The 15,339-nt window shown below is 35.5% G+C and overlaps 2 protein-coding genes across 12 annotated transcripts in view; one reads left to right on the top strand and one right to left on the bottom strand.

Annotated features, from left to right (window-relative positions):
* LOC106881980 (RWD domain-containing protein 3) overlaps positions 1 to 2,187 on the bottom strand; it is a 16,128-nt gene extending 13,941 nt beyond the window's left edge. The window contains exon 1 of one of the 2 annotated variants that reach the window (XM_014932514.2): positions 2,080 to 2,187. In XM_014932514.2, coding sequence (XP_014788000.1) covers positions 2,080 to 2,146 — 67 coding nt within the window. In that variant the 5' untranslated portion in view covers positions 2,147 to 2,187. Of the gene's footprint in view, positions 1 to 62; positions 1,173 to 2,079 lie in introns of those variants that run through there. The other variant, XM_052971160.1, reaches the window with a different exon arrangement.
* The window catches only part of LOC106867842 (YTH domain-containing protein 1), a 64,680-nt gene continuing 50,936 nt past the window's right edge, over positions 1,596 to 15,339 (top strand). For 2 of the 10 annotated variants that reach the window (XM_052971155.1, XM_052971152.1), the window contains exon 1: positions 1,601 to 1,741. Coding sequence is in view for 6 of the 10 variants with exons in the window: in XM_052971150.1 (XP_052827110.1) it covers positions 12,928 to 12,943 (16 nt within the window). In the remaining 4 variants the exon portion in view is untranslated. Of the gene's footprint in view, positions 1,742 to 12,398; positions 12,944 to 15,339 lie in introns of those variants that run through there. The other 8 variants (XM_052971150.1, XM_052971149.1, XM_052971153.1 and 5 more) reach the window with 5 other exon arrangements.

Below are 15,339 nucleotides of genomic sequence, written 5' to 3'. Positions count from 1 at the left end.
TTTCAACAGAGAGAATTTATCAAAATAGAAAACAAATGAAGTTTATAGGATCGACCACTCACGACTAGCTAGCGCGGACGCGAGTACCCTTATACTCTGTGTTGTGTTTTCAAACGCATGGATATAGGTGTCAAATTTGTTCCAATAACTTTCGAGTAATAGATAGATAGAGAGAGAGAGAGACAGACAGACAGACATATAGCTCGCTCCGGCCAGTCATGGTATTAGCTGTCAGTAGCCAAAGAATCGACAGGCCAGCAACAGGCATGCAGGCAGACAGACAGATACTTCACTAGCAGTGAGCACTTTCACTTCTGACAGCTAATAGCATGACAGTGCCTTTGTTTCTCTCACCATTATACATGCTATCTTTTGTAAAACGTTTTTCTATAACTCAAACGAAAAATATACCTCCAGCGGAGGTATAGAATACGTACACCACCCGTTTTCGGTGTAATAAAAACCCTGACCACTTTACTTTTGCCCTTTTTTTCCATTACAATGAAGCAAAAAAAAAATATTTGGGACTAATGCAGTTTCGCACCTCTCCTTGAAAAATGCAGTTTTTTGAAAAAAGTTTTTCGGATTCCTACGTTTTAGAAGTCGGAGATTACAAATACACAAAAAATTTTAATTTTGAACTTTTTCATCCATTTATTTATCTGTCTATCTATTTATCCCTGTCCGTTTATTCATAAAATATATTTGTCAACTAAATGTGGCAGTCCTATAGAAGACGGTGTTACTATTGTTTCTAGCTCCAGGAATACATTCATATCTATCTCTTTATACACATATCTATATGCTTATTGAATTAAAAATTTTGAAAACGTGGTTTCTTGCATATTCGGAATCTCCGTCATCTAAAACATAATAGGAAAAAATTTTCGAAAAAGTTCAAAAATTTAAGGGGTGGGTGGGGTTAAATTTTTTTTTTTTTGCATATTCGTAATCTCCGACGTCTTAAAAGTAAGAATCCAGAAAAAGTTTTTCAACAAAATACATTTTTCAAGGAGAGGTGCGAAATTGCATTAGCCCCAAATAATTTATGAATTTCTTTCTCTTCAAAAGTCCTCTCCCCACCCCCTAGGAACAAAAATTCTTCACAAATTTCTTTATAATCGTAATCTATGCCGTTTGAAAGGTATTTATATGAAATGTCATTAAAAGATATCCATTTTCCTAAAAGCTATGAGGGAAAAATCGGATAATGTGAATTTTCCGAAAGTCCTCTCCCCACCCCACGGGAAAAGTTCCTCCCACTAATTTCTTTATAATCGTAATCTATCCGTTTTTAAGATATATGGCCGGTATTTATATAAAATTTCATTAAAAGATGTCCATTTTCCTAAAAATTATGACGAAAATTAGGTAAAATCCACAAGCTGGTCACCAGTTCGATATCAGTGGTCAGTCGAAAAAGGGTTCTTCTAGACGTAAAGGATTGCATGCGACAACTGCTTTACTTCGATAAATTTGGTCCGACACAACAGACTTCTTTTCCAAGGCACCGGTTCTTCGGGTTTTTTTTCCACCAACCATTACTCATAAATATCGGCGAAAGTTATATTGCATTACATATAATAATACGACAGGTTTCCACGTAGTTTCTATTTCCACCAAATTCTACTCAAAATGTATTGAGTAACCCGAGACCTTGATAAAAGACGCTTGTCCTAGGTGCGAACTCGAAATCAGGGGACTACGAAGCGAAGTTCTTAACCAAACTCTGGAACAGGAGGTAAAAGTTAGATTTTCTTTTGTTTACATGTTTCAATGTTATTGATGTGATATGTAAATCCCTTTTATCTCATATGGAAATCCTTTCCTTTCTTCAAGAAATAGCGAAAGCTTTTTCAAAATCTCATCGGAATCCTTATTTTATGTATAAATGAAATTATTTAAACACATTTACAAGGAAATGGTAATTGACACCGGAGAGAGGACATTTATGAAAAATATAAATATATAAACAACAAAAAAATAACGAAAGCCTAATGCAGACATTAATTATCATGAAAATTATCTGAAACGATTAGTTTTTAAAAATTAAAAACCACAAAGATAACAAGACCGTACACCACTGAGTCAGTTCTCCTGGCAGACAGAATATTTCAGCTAAAACACTTAATTCGTCTTCAGCCATGTTCTGATAAAGGGAGATAACATGTATTTACTTCATTCCTTGTTTCATTGTAGAGATATTAGATTGAATTATCGATAACAACGCACAATAATAACATTTATTAAAAAAATTAACCAATGAACAGAATAGTTAATTTTTTTTATAGGAAGAGTTCATTAAGTTGAATAATTACTTTGCCGTGAATCTAATGTCTCAGGCAAGACTCTTAGATAAGGGAGAGATAGAAGGAATGTCTCTTCATTACAGCAACATAATTTTCTTTCTAATTCGTTTATGTCGATCTCAGTACTCGACTAGTACTTATTTTATCGGCTGCGTAAAGGATGAAATGCCAAATTGATGTCGGCGGAATTTGAACTCAGAACGTGAAGAAATGTCAACTAAGCATTTTTGATCAACATCCTAACTATTCAATCAGCTTGCCGAACATAATATATTCTACTTTCCGACTCTTTTGTATATCTATGACGCTGATAGCATTATTTTCTTCTATAAAATTCCATGCACATATAGAATGCTTTATAGCAATATATTTCAAACTGGCTTCCGAGGGATCCCAATGTTCTGGGGGGGGGGGGATCTGGGGTTCTGCGAAATAAAATACCATTTAGTAAAATTTAATTTTAAAATTTGGATTTTTTAAAAAGCCAAATGCTATTCATCATTTTCAAAATAACGAGGGAGAATTTGTATTACACCTGTCTCACTTTGAAGGTGAATTTGTTTTTTCAATGGATTTTGATTTGTTTTGAACTAATTTGACGATCGAAACTTCAAAATTATTCGTTCTCTAGATAACCCGCTCCTTAAGTCGAAAGTAAATCGAAAAAATTTACTGGAAAGTTAACCATTATCAGAGTAGTCTAAGCTTGAATGTTGTTTATATGGAGTTATCTTATTCTTCGATATTTTGAATTAGTTTTACTTTACATATCACACAGTGTTTCGATTAGACTACACTACGCTTTTTTTTGAGTCAATGCTTTTATATGAATAAATTCTCTCTCTAAAACAATTGTTTTATTAATATCTGATTAAAATTAAGAGGGCGAGGATTGTCCGTTCCGTAATTGTTTGTAAATTGTAAAATCGGTTCCGCGCCAAAATAATTCCAGGAATCTCTGCTTGATAGGAAGGAATATATGATCCTCTAAATTCCACTGGGGATCTTTTTTAAAACGGGGGCCACATTTTTCATTAACGAAACACTTTGGAACTTGGAACACTGGTAGAATGTGTCATATAAAACATCTTTTTCTCTTAGTCTTCTTAAAAAAAAAAAGAAATCCATAAATTATTCCATGTTAAAGTTGTCGTATTTCTGTAATTTCAACCAATCACTGACGTCCATTCAGCCGATATACATTAAGTGCCGACTACATAAACAAACGATTCTGAAACAATTAACCCTAACCCTAACCCTAACCCTAACCCTAGAGTTAGGGTTAGGGTTAGGGTTAAAGCAAATTTAAAATGAAAAAAGCAAATAAAACGAAGAATCGTTTGTTTATGTAGTCGGCACTTAATGTATATCGGCTGAATGGACGTCAGTGATTGGTTGAAATTATCGAAATAAGACAATTTTTTACATGAAATATATTCGAATACAAAAATATTTTTCTGTTCTATAACACAAAATAGATAAGTATACGAAGTTTGAAAGTCTTTCGGTACCAAAAACACTACGTAAAACATTAATGAAAAATGTGGCCCCCGTTTTAAAAAAGATCCTCGACTGGTTTTATCAACCCCAAGAAATATGACGACAGGCAAAGTTGATTAACATCAGAGAGTTCTAAACTCAGAAAAGAAAAAGACCAAACCAAATACTATGACGATTCTGCTAATATAAAGCTTTCTCATTCACTTGGAAATAACGAAAATACCATCCACATGCTACATTTGTAGATGGTAGAATCGATAGAGCAACTGATAAAATATCGTCTGGTATTTAATTAAATCACACTTTCTTCCTTCGAATTACACGCAGGCCGACTTTGCCTGTCGTCTATGGAGAAGGGTTAATAGAATAAATACCAGTTATACACTGAGACCAGTTAAATCGATTGCGTACCTCCCTCAATTTTGAGCCTTCGTGTCTATGACAGAAATCAATAACACCCACATACAAGGATAACTATCAATACAAAGTTAACGGGAAGTTCCTACAGGGGTCATCTGATCTACTAGAAATAACTGTCATGTCTGGTTCAAGTAACCAACCATTTTTTAATACAGAAAAAATACATTGGACAACGTTGTCTCAGAGACGCTGACTGAAATAAAGATGGAAGTCATAGCTGGAATACATTTGATTATGGGTCTATCATTGATCGTTGGCTCCTTAGTGTCCTTCGAACTACCAGAAAAGCAACCAAATCTACCTCATTATATTGTCCTTAAGATAAAGAACAACTAGGTTGGATAATATAGTCCTAGATATACTGCTAGTAATATCGCTACGGATTATATACCTGTGATCATGGGTCTACTCATTCAGAGTTTAGTTGTATTTCAACAACTTCAATTATTCATACTAGTTATGTACACTGACAACTTACAATGATTTTGTACATGAGAAATATAGTTGATTAAACTGACACCATTTTATGATAACTATTTCAACATACTTGAAGAAATATAAATTATTGAATGACTAGGAAACCCATGCCAACATCATCTCCTTCATTGGACATGAAACTCAGCTTGCGAAGACTTATTGGGTGGCACATAAAATACACCATTTTGAGCGTGGCCATTGCCAGTACTGCCTGACTGGCCTTTGTGCCGGTGGCACATAAAAGCACCCACTACACTCTCAGAGTGGTTGGCGTTAGGAAGGACATTCAGCTGTAGAAACTCTGCCAAATCAGATTGGAGCCTGGTGTAGCCATATGGTTTCACCGGTCCTCAGTCAAATCGTCCAACCCATGCTAGCATGGAAAGCAGACGTTAAACGATGATGATGATGATGATGATATACACACACACACACACACAAACACATCTATATTCGTCAGGCTCTCTCTCTTTCATGCCTTTCGCTTTCTCTTTCTCTATATATATTTTACCATACTTTTTATCACTCTTTGTTTGTATATGTATATTTCTCATCTCCCTTGATATGATATGTAATTGCTTTCATTTTGTTTAAAAATTTGTCATAATATTTACTTTCATATAAACAGCTACCATGCAGAAAGTGCTAGCTTCTAAATCCTGTTTTCTGACTGGGTAAAAATTATCAAATTTTAAAGCTCTCTAACATTTTTCTGGAGTAAATGCATCCCCAAATTGGATTCAGTGTGAAAAAGTACATTAATATACCAAATTTGAAAATTTTCACTTAATTTGAAAACTTCAAAATTTCTGATAGCAACAGAAAACATCTCTTTCTCTCTGTATATATATGTGTGTGTATATACACACTAGCAGAAGTGCCCGGAGTTGCTCAGGGCTTAATTGCTTTAAAGTACTCTTAATGATTCTACTCAGTTATGATTATTGAGGCAAAGATTGATATAAGTTTACACCGAACCAATCGATTTGCAACTGGATAGAAAGCCCTGCAAAGTGCATTGCAACACTCTCAGAAGGGGGTAACAATAGAATGTGAGGTGGCCCTGAAAAAGCTGTGTTATCATTCTCACAATTTGGTAGGTAGTCCTGGAAGGGTGTGTAAAACGTTCACAGGTGAATACGGCATCTTCCTTTTCCACCAACGGCAGCAAATGTGCTGTTACAAAACTTCATGCTCAGTGAACATGGCAGCGTCAGAACCCTTGTTAACATATTTACATATGTACTTTATTGATTTTACTGAATGACAGAACTCCACATTTATATGAGCGTTGAAAATTTTCTTCAGTAATGGACAGTATGAGACCACCCATCTGTTATGAACTTGATGACCCCGTAACGTCATAGTGAATTCCCCATTCTCAGGCCGCGTTCGTCTGTACAGTGGATATCCGTCGCCACCAGTCTGGGTCTCCTCCACAAACCTCTTTGGGTATCATTTAGTGCACACATAGTCTTTGTGGCATGAGGAGAACTGTTGAAAACAGGGACCATATGGACCATGCACCATGTGTGCCTTCACAATGTCGTACAGCTGCCGGTCAGCAGTGGGGTCCATGATTTCTGCTGTGATGATGTCATCTAGAACTGTAGGGTCTATTTTAGTGACCAACCAAACCAAAATGTGCACGTGTGGTAACCCTCTCTTCTGCCACTCAACAGTATACATGTGGCACTTAACAGGCCCCAAAACCTGCCCTTTTTTGATTAAATCAATTAGCTTAGCCAGCTTCTGCCTGAAAACGCTGGCAATAATATCATGCTGATGGCAGTGGGAGAAGTTCCCGCATTACCTCAAACCATTTGGGATTACACATAAACATGATGAATACATTGGGGTGCCCATAGTTTATATATTAGCTTATAGTTTACGGCTTCAGTTTACTTTACTGTGATCCATTTTGCCCAGCTCCCATTTTAATCATTTAATTTAAACCTTTAGTATAGCGTTTACAGCCCCCCTCCCATTATAACTCTATGTAATCCAGCATTCTTACTTCTAACGGTCACTTACTTGGCCATATAATATTATAATATTATAACTCGTAAGTAACCTTTCATTTCGCATTTGTCTTGCTTCTATATGTTGGTTCGCTGACAGAGAATATATGTGCAATTCCAGCAGTTCTTACTTCTTTGGAGTAGAGTGCACATATATTTTGAAACATATGTAGGAATTAAAGGAACTTTTATTTATATGCGTTTTGCTCCATTTATTGTTATTATTCATATCTACTCAAAATGCATCGTTTAACTTGGTATCTCTACCTATAAAACGGGTGTGATATCCAGGTTTTTTTGTGTGATTTTTGCTACCCATGGTAACTATTAACATATTTACATTGTCAAGGTTTTTTTAAACTGAGATAATATTAATATATACATAAAGTAATATATATATATAAATATATATATATATATATATGCGTGTGTGTACATTTGTATGTATGCATTCTGCATATTCATGTGTTTGTGTGTACACACACACACACACGAATATACAGAATACATACATACAAACGTACACACATGCATACGTATATATATGCATACACAGGCACACACACATACATACATACATATGTGTATACACATGCACACAAACAAAAAGAACGCAGCTCTGATAATGGACAGAGTCAATGTCTATTGAAAAGGTTGCAAGACACAACGAAAATTTTAGAAAAAGCAAATAAGTAAATGAGTGGAAATCGAATTGATGAGTGTGTTAAATAATAAGGCACTAAAATTGAATGGCTCTCCCCAGACACAATAAATCATTTACCTAAGTTTTAACATCGTCTTCTTTGAAATAGCCATCTTGCACAGCAATACTCTGGTCCCAGTGTTCCTGCTGCTTTTGGAATCTGGCCTAGAAGTCCTTTTCTGTAAGCAAGTTGAGAACCTTCTTTAATTCACTCTTGATCTCAACAATGGTGTTCAGACATGTGACCTTTGAGTTACATTTCATCTTGCTAAATCTGGTGAATAGCGTGGGTGCAGATGCAATACCATGTTGTTTTTGGCAAGAAACTCATGAATGAGGAGAGTTTGGTGTCATGAAGAATTTAATTCTTCATGGATGTTAGGATTGCCTGCACAGATCCATACAACAGACAAACAACATCAACAGTGTTGTTGATTGTCCTCCAATGATGAATTTTCTCCACATTTCCAAGGGGTGACACTCATGGCTGGCCTTCCAGATCACTCATCATCTTTCAGGTACGGTCTGCTTTTGAGCACCCATGCCATTTGAAACATTGTGTACGACTCATTGGTTCATTGCCATAAGCTTGCTGAAGCATGCTCAATGTCTCTGTAGCAGACTTCCCAAGTTTAATGCATAATTTCACATTGGCTCTTCCTTCCAGCTTCCTGTCCATGACAAAAATCACAGACTACAGTGTACACATGATCTCAAAAACACAAATTTCACAACTTGCGAAGTAAACACAGCCTCATGAAGGTCACTGCTAGCTCTCACTGTACACACAACCATGTGCTGCCATCTGTTGGCACACTACAGAACTAGTCCAGAACTTTTTCATATTGTGTGTCCATAGCTTGATTTGCATTCTCTCTGCCTTTCACCCCTCTGAGGTCAATAAATAAAGTATCATTATAAATCAATGGACTGGTGGAAACATTTGAGCTTGGTAGTGTTTGTTCTGGATCTTTGCATTCTGAGTTCAAATACCACCATGGCCTATTTGGATGATAGACTTAATTTAACATCTCCACCTGGTACCTTGGGTGCTTTTGCAGACTCCAGTCTGTTGCCAGCATTCATCATCATCTTCATTTAACTTCCACTTTCATGCTGGCATGGGTTGGACAGTTTAATAGGCTGCATCAAACTCCATTGTTGTTCTATGGCAGGATACGCTTCCTAACACCAACCACTTTACAAAGTGTACTGGGTGCTTTTATCATGCCACTGGCATGTGTGAGGATACCAAGTAACTTGCAAGATGAGGGAAAAAGAGAGAAAGAAAAAAGGGAGGGAAAGGACAAAAAATAACCCGCTTCAAGAAATGGGGGTAGTATTTGAAAGGGGTTAGGGTTAGTCAAATGTTGAGAGGAAGTATAAGCCCAAGTCTCCTGCTATAGAGGAGATACAAGGCTACCCTGGGTAAGTGGGTGTAGTTGGAAAGAATATAAAGCAGGTGGTGATGATATGCCAGAGTATCTTAAAGATACAAGAAGGTGAGTATAGGAGAAGATACAGACACCTTTCTCTTAGAAGGGAAGGATAGCTCTTATGGAAAGGTAAGGGAAACAAAGCTTGATTTGACCTGCTCCCTGTACTTTCTATTTCAACTAACTTGGTTCCTGCTTCAAAGTTTAGCAACTCCACCCCTCTTTACTTGCATACCGTACAAACTACTCAGACAAAGCGGTGTATTGAAGATCCTACATAGAAAAATACAATATACAGAGATTAGGGTCCCCCGGTAACTTCCCAGTGTCCTCATGCCCTAAGGCCATCTTTTACTTACTCCCACCACTGCTTCCTCCTCACATCAATCTCTACACATTATTTTTCCAATTTTATTCATTTTTTCATTAATATTTCTGAACATTAACGACAACATTTCCATATATTTTCTTTTTCCAAAGAAATTCACTTGTCTTTTCTTTTTTATTGCATAAACTTTACTCCACACCTTAATTTTTAGAAATCCCTGGTCTGGTAGTGCTACGAAGGAGCACTGCTGGTTCCAGATAAACTCTACAGGTGGAATTGCCTGAGATGTTTACAGAGCAATGAAACTACTGCATTCACCTGTGCAGTGCCTGAGTATTGTTGACTTGTAGAGAAGTCGTGTCAAACATGTGTTGGATGAATCTGACCATTGGTCATTTGAGGATCATCCCCACTACCCACTTTTAACAAGGCAGAGTAGGTAGTATTCTATCAAGTGGCTATAGAGAAAGAGGATGTGTGGTGGAATAAGACTGAAAGGATTAAGGAAAGACACCTTCCTCTTTGGTCAAGCCCTTATTGACCATTTTAAGTTGATTGGCCCTTGCTGGAGTTTCTCCTGTATCAGGAGGACTGCAGTATTACATATAGGGCAAGTCAACAGTAATGGGCAACTGCTGTTTTAGGGTTGATATATTTGACTTCCCAACTGGGAGATACTTCTAATCCTTGTTTTATGGGTTGGGATATCAATGAATATTAACATGATACATAATCCAAATTTAATAACTTTCAAAACTGTCTGTAATAACCTCCAAAATAACAAAGAAAGGCATGACTTCCCAGAAACTGGGTGCTACTTTTGACACACGCTGTACTTTGTATACTTTTATTGCATTTCATTGTCTTTTCCATTTCTTTCTTCCCATCCTTTATGTAAATCCCCACACAATTTTTCTGTCCTTGTGATTGTGCCCCTCATTTACACCACTGTGGCTAATAAAAGAAATTATTAGGGTCCCTCAATTATTCTTAGAGGTCCTCCTGTATTAGGAGAACTGCATCACTATCATCCTTTTTTTTTCCTTTTTACTGTTGGATACTATTCTTCTTTCTTTATTTTATTGAAAACCGTGTATTCTTTCTATATATTTATAATAATACTTTTAATTTTACTTTTATCATTTCATTATATGTAAACCCTCACACTGTATGTTTATCTTTGTACTGTCCTTCTCATCCCTTGCCCTGATGGTAAATAAATCATCATTATCATTATTATTATTGAGTGAGTAAGAGAGCAGTGCATGACACGGTGATCTCATATCAAGATAAACAGCACATGACCTTGCAGGTGGGGGCCCAGTTAGAATTTTCTTCAGGTTGAGTAGCCCATCCCACTCAAAAGGTCTCTGAATAAGGTATAAGGATGTTGAACAAAACACCCATGTTTCCAAAGGTGAATTATCCAAACCCTCAAAGAATTCCTCTCAACACATGGCTATGATGCTCCGCAACTACTTCCGCTCGTGATCAGAGTTGCACATATCGTCAGCCACTAAGGGACATGCTCAACTGGTTAAGGTCAAACAACTGACAAGCAAATCTGTGGTACTGAGCAGAATATTTGTTGTAGCCCATCTTATATACCAAAACAAAAACAATGTACATGATAACACTTCCAATCAGTTAAGATCAGAAGTCATGAGTGCCAGTGCCTGGTACTGCATCAGGGCTTTTGTCATCATCATCATCATCACCACCACCATCATCATCATTATTTTTATTAAGGTGGCAAGATGGTAGAATTGTTAGCACAAAGGGCAAAATACTGAGCAGCATTTCATCCGTCTTTACATTTTGAGTTCAAATTCTGTTGAGGTCAACTTTACCTTTCATCCTTTTCGGGTTGGTAAATTAAGTACCAGTTGAACAATGGGGTCAATGTAATCAACTCACTCTCTCCCGCAAAATTGCTGCCCTTGTGGCAAAATTTGAAACCTCTGCATTGGCGAAGGTGGAGGTATTGTTTTCAGTTATATTTATTTGTTTGTCTGTGGACAAGATATCTCAAGAACTGCTGAATGGATTTGGATGAAACTTTCAGGGATGTTTGACCTCGTGACTGGCACAAACTGACTAGACTTTGGGATCGATCCGGTACCGGACAAGGATTCTTGGTTATTTTTCCTGTTTTTTTTTTACTTAATTTTTGAGAGCAGTCGGGTTAATTTTTAGCATTCTCGTTTGTGAGGGCAGTCGAGTTTATTTCAGAAATTCTCATTTTAAAAATCTTCTATGGCTAATCGTTGAGAGGATGTTGGTGTTGCCTTTGGCGGAGGTTTATGCTCTTGCTATTATTATTATTCTTTGTTTTGTCCTGTACTGTCCATTATGTTTTTCCTAATGTAAACCCTCGTGGTTAATAAACAAATCATTGGTAAGCTGGCAGAATCGGTAGTGCATCGAACAAAATGCTTAGCAGCATTTCTTTTAATTCTTTACGTTTTCAGTTCAAGTCCTGTCGAAGTCACCTTTGCCTTTCATCCTTTCGGGGACGATAAAACAAAGTACTAGTCAAGTACTGGGATCGATGTAATTGGCTTGTCCCCACCCTTAAAATTGCTGGCATTGTGCCAAAGTTAGAAAGAATCATTATTTGTTGTAGCTGGCAAAATTATTAGAGCGTCAGAAAGATGATGTGCGGTATTTCTTACGATTCATTACGTTCTGACGTCGTCATTGCCTTTCGATGTAATCCACTGGCCCCTTCCCCCCAGAGTTAAGGCATTGGGCCAATAGTAGAAAGGATTATTATTCTTTGTCTTAAAGAAAGCCTTAATGTACACAATAAATAGAAAACTAGGAATAATATTTTTACGAAACGATATTTTATTTTTGTGTAAACCATAAATGTAAATCTAAGGGAGCTAAGTCTTTCATCAATGGTTAATAGAAACACTTTTACAATGAACATTAAATATAATAATAATAAAAAATCAATTAATGATCCTAACTTCATTACTTCCATACTGATGGAAAATAAGCAGGTATTAAATGCTCCAAATTCGGAAGAAAATTGGGAGCATTTAAGCATCTCTAACCGCAAGGAGAATTAATTTAAAAATATAAACTTTAAAAAAATGCTAAAATTAAAAAAAAAATAGCTACGTTTTTCCTCCAAACGGGTACTTTGTTCAATTATAAAATGAAATTAATAGATCCAAGAACTGTAATTGTAGTAGTTCGAGTACGTTGTCGCTAGAGGACGCCACAAGTCATCCGTCGTTGAGCGACATTTTCTCTTCCCTCATTTCCTTCTCACTCAATCTTCAACACCTTTTTTTTACTTCTTTAATCGCCTTTGCTTTTTCTTCCTCCCACTGTCTGATGTGTATTTTGTATTATCGCCATTGTACTGTCTCTTTCCTTTTGTATCAGTGAGAGGAGAGAGCGAGTGCAGGAGATTGAAGTTGTTTAAAGAAAGAGTGAGAGAAGGTGCGTGTGTTAGAGATTTATACACACACATACATATATATATACTTATATATATATATATATATGTCTGTGTGTGTATGTATATATTATATACATTACATATATGTATAAAATAGATAATTAATTATCATCATCGAACCAGAACTGCTGCTAGTTAGTTCATATTTGCTATTTTTATATTTATTTTTGTTCTGTAAATACCTCTGACACTCGGGGTTAACTATTATTATTAGCAGTAGAATTACATACCCAATTCCTTTACGACATAAATGAAGAAATGAGCAGTGTCCGAGGTGAGTGTTAATTATGTTTTATTCCTATATATGTGTATTGCTACATAGTTTATTGTTTCACATAGTTATAATTTATGGAGTATTCCGTTTCTCTCTTTGCCTTTGTTGTTTCGTCTTTGTATCATCCTTGATGTCCTTGTGGCAAATAAGCTTCATATTTGTAAATATTTGATTTACATCTAATACATGTATTTTCAGATTTGTAATATCTTCATATCGACAAGTCCTTTCTTTTCAATTTTGTTGTTGTTGTTATTTCCTTTATAATAATTGATAGCTTTTTATTTTCTCTTCCCTCACTTTTAAATGTTGTTCTTCTATATTTCTAACACCTTCTCTTCCGTTTCTCGACCATCTTATTACATTGACCAGGATTTTTTGTTAAATCTCACAAAAATTTTCTCCAAATTCTAATATCACACTTGATTGAACTATGGACGAGATTTAACTTAACGATAAAAATTAAAAAAATGAAATTAGGGAATTACAAAAGAAAACCCAAACTTATGTGGTGTTAGATAAAAATTAGGTCTTTGTGTTGATAGAGAATGTCACTAGTGGTTTATTTTCATTGCCTTTTAAATGGCCTTGCTCGTTGATGTAGTTTTGTTTTATAATTCTAGCTTTTTTTAAAGTGATTCTAAGTGATCGATAAGCATGTTTTCCAAATATAATTTAGCAATTTATTTTGGGGATTAAACATATTTCATGCCTATCTTTCAATTTTGTTATTATTTCTTTTATGTATACCCACATATGCCCACCCACATTAATTTGTTCTATTTATTAGTAAAAGAAAGCAAAATAACGATTTATAGCTCATGTGTTGTTTAATATCAGTATTGCAACATACATATGACACATAAATACGCACACAAACACTTACACAGCTGTATATATTCACATACACACATGCGTGTGTACTCTCTCTCTCTCTTTCTCTCTCTCTCTCTCTCTCTATATATATATTTATATATATGTTTTATTTATTTATCTATGTGTTTCAGCCAAGTGGCTGCGGTCATGCTGGTATAATATACACACATAAAACACATGACCAAGTGTAGTATAATAGTTTCAACTACCGCTAAAACAAAAGATAGAATTATATAAATATTGCAGAATAAAAATTTTATCCTGCGTATTGCCTCAGAGTGAACTAGTAATTTTATCCCAACATACACACACACAGAGCTTCTGTCATTGTCCTTTTCCTACATGTGTCTTCTACGTTATTTGTTTCTTGAATTTATAGTATATGCCAGTGTCTGATTTCGGTTTCAAAGACTGCTCGCCGTTCTCAAAGCGATGAAAGATCTATTTTCTCAAAAGGTCTCTAAAGTGGATCATGACATTCAATTAATAGAAAACAAACCGACTTGTTTGCCTCGAGACACTGAAATTGATTTTTTTTTCTTCACTATTTTTTCTTTATAATTAAATGTCAGGTAAAAATAGCTTTTTGAAAGAAAATCATTAACGGCTAACTGAAAATGTTTAAATTTCTAACGAGAATTTGTACTTTTACATTTTAGTAGAAGGCTATTGTTTGTATATTTTCATAGATTTTTTTGTTAGACTTGAGTTCATTCCTCTCTCTCCTCCCTCCACACAAAATATACGAAAAATTGTATTCTTAAAACATAAAAATAAATAAAGTTAATAATAACCAGAATAATAATTTTGAAGATCCACTTTCCATCATTTTGGTTCACGTGGTTAAGACAAGTGCTCAGAATGAGCAAATCCATTTTCTTATTGGAAACAAAAGAGCAGTTTGTTTTAAAACAAGAAATAGGAAGAGACAAAAAAAAAAACATGGGTGACCAATTTTGTTTTGAGATAACTTTAAAAAAGGAAGATTAACCGACATGGTTACCAAAGTAGTTGTATAAATCTGGTGGAAAAGAGGATACATGTGAAATGTGTAAAAAGTCCTTTAGTTTCTTTATCTCATGTTTGCATATGTGAAATTTGCTACAGCTGCTCACCAGCTAATTTTTCTGAGAATTCATCTGTGAGAAAGTAAGAAAACAAAAAATAGTGTGGTTTTCAATTGACTAGATGAATTCAGGAGGAAATAACTGGAAGACATTTCTAAATGCAAAACCAAAACAAATTAAGATTGGTTGATGCTTGGAGAGAAATGAGTAGTGTAAGTAATAGATTATGTATGTTGGATATAAAAAAAGTATGCTATGTGTTGGTTGAGGTAGAACAAAGAAAATATGGGAAGGTGTCATCAGGGCAGATTAGAGAATGCTTAGCCTTGCAGGGAAAAGATGGTACAGAACCTAGTGAACCCCATAGAGACGGGTATCTGGCTCCTGCCAGTTGACAGATTGGTAGTAGGCGTAGGAGTGGCTGTGTGGTAAGTAGCTTGCTTACCAAACACA

This window comes from Octopus bimaculoides, chromosome 10 (assembly GCF_001194135.2).
Source record: "Octopus bimaculoides isolate UCB-OBI-ISO-001 chromosome 10, ASM119413v2, whole genome shotgun sequence".
In the NCBI taxonomy this organism is placed as follows: Eukaryota; Metazoa; Mollusca; class Cephalopoda; order Octopoda; family Octopodidae; genus Octopus; species Octopus bimaculoides.
This window is presented reverse-complemented; position numbering and strand designations above follow the sequence as displayed.